The 8,353-nt window shown below is 39.3% G+C and overlaps 1 protein-coding gene across 1 annotated transcript in view; it reads right to left on the minus strand.

The window, feature by feature from the left end:
• LOC106870757 (mitochondrial pyruvate carrier 2) overlaps positions 1–8,347 on the minus strand; it is a 16,017-nt gene extending 7,670 nt beyond the window's left edge. The window contains exons 1-2 of the mRNA XM_014916953.2: positions 8,198–8,347; positions 3,542–3,582 (exon numbers count right to left, since the gene is read on the minus strand). Coding sequence (XP_014772439.1) covers positions 3,542–3,582; positions 8,198–8,282 — 126 coding nt within the window. The 5' untranslated portion in view covers positions 8,283–8,347. The remainder of the gene's footprint in view (positions 1–3,541; positions 3,583–8,197) is intronic.
• Between the last annotated feature and the right edge of the window lie 6 nt (positions 8,348–8,353).

The raw sequence follows: 8,353 nt of genomic DNA on the forward strand, positions 1-8,353 counted from the left end.
TTTCCCCTCGTAACTTTTATGAAAATGGGTTTTTTTCAATGAAATTCTATAGAAATACCTTTCAAACGGCAACTATTACGATTTTAAAGTGATTTGTGTGGAAAATTTTTTCCAAGGGGGTGGAGAGAGGACTTCAGAAAATTCACAAGATCCAAGCTTTTCCCTCGTAACTTTTAGGAAAATTGTTTGTTTTTTCAATGAAATTTTATATAAATACCTTCAAACGGCATATATTACGATTATAAAGTAATTTGTGGGGAAAATCTTGAGGTGGGGAGAGGACTTTCGGAAAATTCCCAAGATCCGAATTTTTCCTCCCTATATTCCGAAATCATATTCAACTTTCTACAGATATCCTAGCGTAGTATTACTACTACTCTACGTAGTGTTTATTTCTACCCTCTTTCAATAATTTTTAATGTTTTGCCTTCAATTTTGTTTCATTTTCATTTTTACGCTTTTTTAACCCTTCGTCATTATTCTCATTCACTCGTTATTACTTTTTCTCTGTCTGTCTGTCTGTCTGTCTAGAGAAAGAAGTCAAAATACGCTACAGGGATATCCAGAGGTAATGCAGTACGATCGTTTCATGCAGCTCCATTTAACTGAACAATGCAACCATTACATCATGCTGTCTTCACTCCAGCATAGAAGTTACTAAATTATCAAGAAGATATACATTGTTACAGACTGCCTGTCACTGATTTTTTTTGTTTTTATGGGATCAGTTTTAATTTATAGACTAGTTTAAAAGTCCATTTTCCTAAAAGTTACGAGGGAAAAGCTTGGATCTTGTGAATTTTTTGAAGTCCTCTCTCCACACCCTTGGAAAAGATTTTCCACGCAAATTTCTTTATAATCGTAATGTTTGCCGTTTGAAAGGTATTTCTATAAAATTTCATAAAAAAAAAAAAACCCATTTTCCTAAAAATTACAAGGGAAAAACTCGGATCTTGTGAATTATCCGAAGTCCTCTCCCCACCCTCTCGTTGCTTTGCGCGCATCTTTTTTTTCAAATTCGTTTCCTACACATTGTTTTACACCCATTCCAGTATATTTTTTTGATTTTCATTTCCGGGTCAAGATGTAACCTTTTTTTTTATATCTAATGTGCATTTTCTTTGTTTTCTTTTTACTTTTCCCCTATCTATATAATGTGTAGTCTTTTTTCTTTGAAACCTATTTTTATTATATATATGTATATACACACACACACACACATTAAATGCTAGCATAAAAGCCATCCAATAGGGCAGCTTTTAAGCTAGCTCCTGTGGAAGGCTCTTCATTAAGCCTTGGACCCGGTAAGAGTAAGCGATGTGAAAGACAGTGGTGATGGTGGTGATGTCAGAAGTCTGAATGGTGTGTGTATGGCAGATATAGTGGCGATGGTGGTGGTACTAAGAAAATGAATTCAGTGTTTAGTCCCTCTTTCTCCTCTCTTATTATTACTCCCACTGCCACTATCAATACTACTACTTTTAATAAAACATTATCAACAGTAGAAGTGTCACTGAATAGTGAGAGAAACGGGGTCAAAGTGTGACACACTGACACACAGAAATTAGTTTTGACAGGGCAGTATGGGTGTAGGGACAGCACCTAGCATATGGGGAAGATGAGATGTGGGGAATGCTGGCACCAAGCATGTAGGGAAATGAGATGTGGAGAAAGCTGAATAGGGTAGTATGATAGCACCCGACAAGTACAAGCATTGAAAAAATGTTTTTAGAATCCCATATTTGAACAGAAAACTGTCAATGGTCTTGATCCTTTGTTATCTTGTCTGTGAGGCTCAGCATCTTGAGTTTGATATCAGGACATAACCCCACAGGACAAATTTTAAAACAAAAAAATCAACTAATAAATATTTAAAACTTTTTTTAAAAATTTCACTTTCCTATAACATTTCTATTGTAAAGAAAGAACAATATCCCATGGGATTTTGTGCTAGTACCCTTGAGATCAGCTTTCACTACTTCATCTCATGTCTTTCTGAGTTCCCCTTTTGCTTCCACTTGATGGAACCAGCACTTCTTTATGCAACTGTTCTCATCCAGACACATCACATGACCAAACCAGCAGAGTCCTGTTTTTTTCTCCTGCACATTACATCTGATTTCTCTGATGCATAATTTCTCTCTCAGTACATCAGCATTTTGTCATACACGCACACACTGACATTGCACATCCATTCCCTTCCACTCTAAGCATCATACTTTCTGTTTTTCAGTTGGGGAGAGAGAGAGAGAGAGAGAGAGAGAGACCTTTTGTTGCAATCAGAGGTAACAGCTCTCTGAACCTTCTTCATCCAATCCTTATTCTAGCAGCTATACTGTTGGAACATCCTCCACCACTGCTAATTAGATCATCCAGGTAACAAAAACTAACACCCCCAGGGCGTTTGCAAAGATTGATTTCTCATGTACCCTCACTGTTCTTTGCTCCTGCCCATCTTCCACAGAGAAACACTACTTTTCTTTCTTTGACTTTCTGTTATTCTGATGCACTGCTTGTGTATCTCTCTGGCAGCACCAGGAACATCGCAACAAGTTTCCTTTCACATCTTTCTTACATACTGAGCAAGGCCATTTACCTGAAGTGGGTGGAGGCCTGTCTGTTTTCTTGCTTATGAGGACTTGTTACTAATTCCATTATGAGAGTAATTGTCATCATCATCATCACTGAATGTCCATCTTCCATGCTGTCATGTTGGATGGTATGATAGGGGCTGGCAAGGCCGGAGAGCTGCAACAAGTTCCACAGTTTGCTTTGGTATGGTGTTCACCATTGGATGCCCTTCTGAACGCCAACCACTTCAGAGAGTGTACTGGTCCTTTTTACATGGCACTGACAGGATCACCACACACCATTCAGCTGAGAGTGGGAGTAGTATTGGGGTGGGGGCTAATTTTGGGCCAGTTGAGAGATTAAAAGTATATTGGGACAGAGAGAGGTGTCTTGGTGCAGAGTAGATACATGGATACTCGAGTTGGAAAGTAAGGTAAGGAGAGTGATAGTGAGAGAGATGTGTGTGAGGACAGGGTCCTTGAAGGCCATTGGGGGTGGAGGGAATGAATGAGGTGGTACAGAAGTTTGGACTGGGTGAGTGAGCAGGACTGAGGTGACTGAAACAAAGAGAAGGTTCTGGGGTGGGGGTTGTGGTAGATGTGTGAGGGGAGAGAAGGTGCAGAAAGGAGGCGATTGGAGGTGGGGCACAAACACAAGCCTTTGGCTGGTCCCTTCATTTATATGAAGCTGAGACACCACTCTGCCATTACTTCAAGTTTCCATTACAGTCACCATTTCTTCTTCATGAGGAACAATGACAGTGAAGGCAAATTTGGAGTAGCAATAGAATGAAATCTCACCTCTGAATAAAAGAATAAATGAATTCGCCATCCTATTTTCCCTCATTGAGAAAGGGTGCCACAGCTACCTGTCTTTTCGTTAAACTTTTAAGAATTCACATCAGTTCTTGTAGAACATTTTTATCAATGACGTTCTGCTTTGGCAGTAGAAAATAAATTCAATACATTACCCATTTAAAAGCTGGTGCCCAAAAGAAAATAGTCTTAGGACCTACAATTAATAGAAAAAGAAATCAATTATAAAGTCATGAAATGATCATATTTCTTGATTAGTAAGATACATCCTTTTCTTGAAAAATTCCTTCAAATTGCTTTGCGTCTTTTCAATAAAAGGGCAGGTTGCAGAATGGGTCCAGAGCGACCCCAGCAGTCAAACTCTACTTTGCCTGCTGGGTTCAGTCCCCACCAAATCCACATTTAATAAAATGTAACTCAATACTCTGATTACCATTTGTATTAAAGGTAAGACGTTTACAAGCGAGTACTGGGACCAATAACAGATTGTCCTTTTTTTTTAATGTTTTGATTTATAGGTAATCGGTGATATTGGTGCCTCCCATGTTATTTGTAGACAGGCATCACCAGTAACACTGTCAGCTTAACTATTCAGCTACCCCTGCCCCATGACACTACACAGTGGTAACTAATCAGAAAAGACATAATTAGTTACAAACCACATGCTACACACTAGGACAGGTGCATAAAAAGCACAAGTGCTGGTGTCACATAAAAAGTACCCAGTGCATTCTGTGAAGTGGTTGGCATTAGGAAGGGCATCCAGTGATAGAAAACAAACCGAAACAGACTTGGAGCCTCTCTTTGGCTTGCCACCTCCTGTCAAACCATTCAAGCCATGCTAGCAAGGAAAACAGACGTTAAACGATGATGATGATGATGATGATGTTGAGTATACGAAACAACTCAGCAACCAAGTAGCTGAGTGCCAGAATGGACCACCACCACAGACTGTAAAAATGATACATGAATGAAGAAAACAGGAAAAGTTATTATTAAAGTAAACATAAACAAAGCAAGAATAAAAATCAATGGAGTTTGTTCGGAAAGAAATGAAATTATGGATTCACAATCAATGAAACATGGAGAATTCAGTGTGAACAAAGATGACGATGTGCAAGGAAAGGAAATTGGGTTCAGGATGAGGAAGCGTGAGAGTAAAAACCTTAATTGTATAGAAAATGCTTGAAGAGCATGAAGAACAATGCTGGGGTTTTGCAAATAAATTGTGGCTGTGTGGTAAGAAGTTTACTTCTCAACCACAAGATTCCAGGTTCAGTCCTACCACAGCCTTGTCAGTGGATTTGGTTGATGGAAACTGAAAGAAACCTGTTGTATAAATGTACATATATGTATAAACCATATATCATCATCATCATCATCATCATCGTTTAACGTCCGCTTTCCATGCTAGCATGGGTTGGACGATTTGACTGAGGACTGGTGAAACCGGATGGCAACACCAGGCTCCAATCTAATTTGGCAGAGTTTCTACAGCTGGATGCCCTTCCTAACGCCAACCACTCAGAGAGTGTATATATATAAATATAATATGTGACAATTAGTTGGTTGACATAATAAAACTCAGAGTTTCGGATACTGGGGCTGAAGTCTGCCCCAGCATCTCATCAGTTATTCAGACAAAACGCTGTGTTTTATTATGACAACCAACTAATTGTCACATATTATATTTATAGATAAATTCCTCGTCTGATTTGACATGGTTTCTACAGCTGGGTGTCCTAATGCCAACCACTGTACAGAGGGTACTGGATGCCTTTTACCAGGGGCCAGCATGGGTACATTTCACACAGGGGTACACAAAACAGAAGCAACAAATAAAAAAACATAAGTTGGAAACAAACTCAAACGGTGGCTGTGTGATAAGAAGCTTGCTTCCCAACCACATGGTTCCAGGTTCAGTCCCACTGCATGACACCTTGGGCAAGTGTCTTCTACTGTAGCCTTGGGCCGACCAAAGCCTTGTGAGTGGATTTGGTAGACGGAAACTGAAAGAAGCCCGTTATATATATGTGTGTGTGTGTGTGTGTATTTGTATCTGTGTTTGTATTTGTATCTGTGTTTGTCCTCCCACCATTGCTTGACAGCCGATGTTGGTGTGTTTATGTTCCCGAAACTTAACAGTTCGGCAAAAGAGACTGATAGAATAAGTACTAGACTTACAAGGAATAAGTCCTGGGGTTGATTTCTTTGACTAAAGGCGGTGCTCCAGCATGGCCACAGTCAGATGACTGAAACATGTAAAAAAAATAAATAACTAAAATAAAATAAAATCAAATAAAATCTAGGCCAGCAGTTGTTGCCCATCGATTTAGCAGATTGGAGTTATAAGCAGTGAAGGAGCCATAGAAATGTTTTATGCTAGAAGAGTGGAACAAGTGCACGACTGCTGGGAATCTAGCATGAGGTTGGCTGAAAAAACAATTAGAGACAGTAACAGTAGATGAGAATAATGCATATGGATGATACTTATGTGCAGAAAGTGGGGGAGACAAGTGTTGTCTGCAGAGGAGTGACTCTAAGTAGGTCATTATGAAGAAGAAAAGTTTGAGAGAGAAGTGCATCTTGGAATAGATCATAGACTGGCTGTTCTCTTTAAGGCTAGAAAAATACTTCATCTCTTCAGCCAACTACTCACCCTCTACAAACCTTAGTGGAGACCCACAATGAAATACAGGGTGGCCCAAAAGTAGGTTTACAGTTATCACGAAGGCACTCGGACACACAGTGCGGCTCAAATTCCAATCTCCATCAATTTCAGTGAATGCATCAGAAATGAAATCTTTTAATACATTTACTGTTTTGGGATTCTTCTCATAAACCTTGTTCTTTACAACACCCTATAAAAAGAACTCCATTGGTGTCAGGTCAGGTGAACGTGGAGGCCATTCCACGCTGCCCTGTTTTCCAAACCAACGCTGTGGAAAGGCTTGGTTAAGGTAACTCTCTTACTGTCAACGCATAATGTGGAGGTGCTCCATCTTGTTGAATAATAGTTTCATATTTTTTTTTATAATTAAGATATAAACTGTTAATATATGAATGCAAAAGAGATAGTTGAATAACTGTAAAGCTACTTTTGGGCCACCCTGTACTATTCCACATGTAAGAGGGTGCTGTTGCTACAAACACACAATCATCCTACACTCTTTGCCTCTTCTATCCTCATGCCCAGGGCCTTGCACTTTCTTCCCAGGCCCAGTGCTTTCTTCCCAGACGTTGACCTACAATCAGTCTCATTGTCTTGGAGAGCCCTTCAAGGGCCATTCGTAGAGCTCTTCCTCACTGATTATTTAAAGAAAACATCGAAGTGAGGCCCCATTAGCATTGTATGTTGCAACAGAATATTTGAAAAGGAAACTTGTGATACTAAAGATGAGAGAAGGATGGACTCCATTGATAACTTACGCTCTCCCACTAGACACACTACTTTGTTACCAAGCAATGTACAGGGGCCCCTATATACACAACTGGAGTATAGATTAGTATGGGATTCCTAGATATGTGAGGTCCCTGGGTAACTCCCTAGTGTGCCCATGCGTTAAGATGTCACTGAACAAAGTGGAAGGATTTTATTTATGTCAGGTATAATAACGTTGTTTGTGTCAAAGTTTTCAAGGTCATACCTCCATAACTTTTCAGTTGTTCTACATGAATGACATAGAAACGGGATTAGTAAATACACAAACAGAAATCTGAGATTATTGTGATAATGAGATGCACAGTCACAAATTGTCTGGCCTTCTTTCTCCATCATGAATATGTCAGTACATCACTCCCGTTCTATGTATTTAGGTCTCGACCGACGAGCGTAAATTCATAGGTAACATGGGCGGAGCCAGTATTTCGACCCAAGTGTTTCCCAATTACGAAGATGGATCCATTTGGTCTGTGAAAATAAATCTGAGATAATTTTATTTGCATAGAACTGAGGCGTGGGGTTCGCCCTAACTTGTTAAACTACACATGTTCCCGTGTGTGTGTGTGTGTGTGTGTGTGCGTAGACACGATAGTTTAATGCAAAACACGTCCGTGTGTGTCTTGTGTGTGCGATAAAAGATGATTTGAATGATGAATATTATCTTTAGATACGTTTTAAATAAATTAACAACCATTTTGCAATTTAAATAATAACAATAAATCAATGAAAACTAGAACAACAACAAAATTTAAACACAAAGAATGGTGTCAATGATATTTCCAAGGTTACAAAATAGCGATGCAGTAATTTTTCTGTCGTTTCAAGGTAAAATAGAAACCCTCTCAACTGCTAGAATTAGTGTTCGCTGCCCCTGAAGGGGACAGAGCAGCAAATAAAAGTAATTCCGCTCCGCTTTTCGCCCAAACAAACTAATCGCGCAGACTCGGACAGTCGCAGGTATTTTGTTGTTATTTTACGTTTTGAGTTCAAATCCTATCGAAGTCATATCTTTGCTTCTCATTCTTCCAAAATCAATAAATAATTTAAATTACAAGTCAAAAGCAGATGTAAAACAAAACGACACATGAATCTCTATGCAATTGCTAGAAATAGAAGCCAAATTCCCCTCACATCATATTGTGGATGTGCAAGCAAATGCACATAGAAATATTATTTTGGATGTGCACAAATGCAAATGGAAATATTATTCAATATTGTTCGAAGCCGATGATTGAGTATTGATTGCTGATCCGAGTTTATTTGCTTTTAAATGAGTTTGTTGATTTCGACGAATGCTTCCACCGGGAATAGAGGCGGAGAAGGTGAGTGTATGTAATGTTATACAAAGGGAAAGAAAGTATTCACTAACCTGCAGGATGGTTCCATAACGGAACCATTCGTGGCGGAACCAACTTGTCAAGCGCTTTGATTGCAGATCGATAGACCGCAGCCATGATTGAGAAATGAACAGCAGCACTGCCAAGGGAGATAACTGCGATGACGAAGGAGGCGGAGACGAAAAAAG

The sequence above is a fragment of the Octopus bimaculoides genome, chromosome 2 (genome assembly GCF_001194135.2).
Source record: "Octopus bimaculoides isolate UCB-OBI-ISO-001 chromosome 2, ASM119413v2, whole genome shotgun sequence".
Lineage (NCBI taxonomy): Eukaryota > Metazoa > Mollusca > Cephalopoda > Octopoda > Octopodidae > Octopus > Octopus bimaculoides.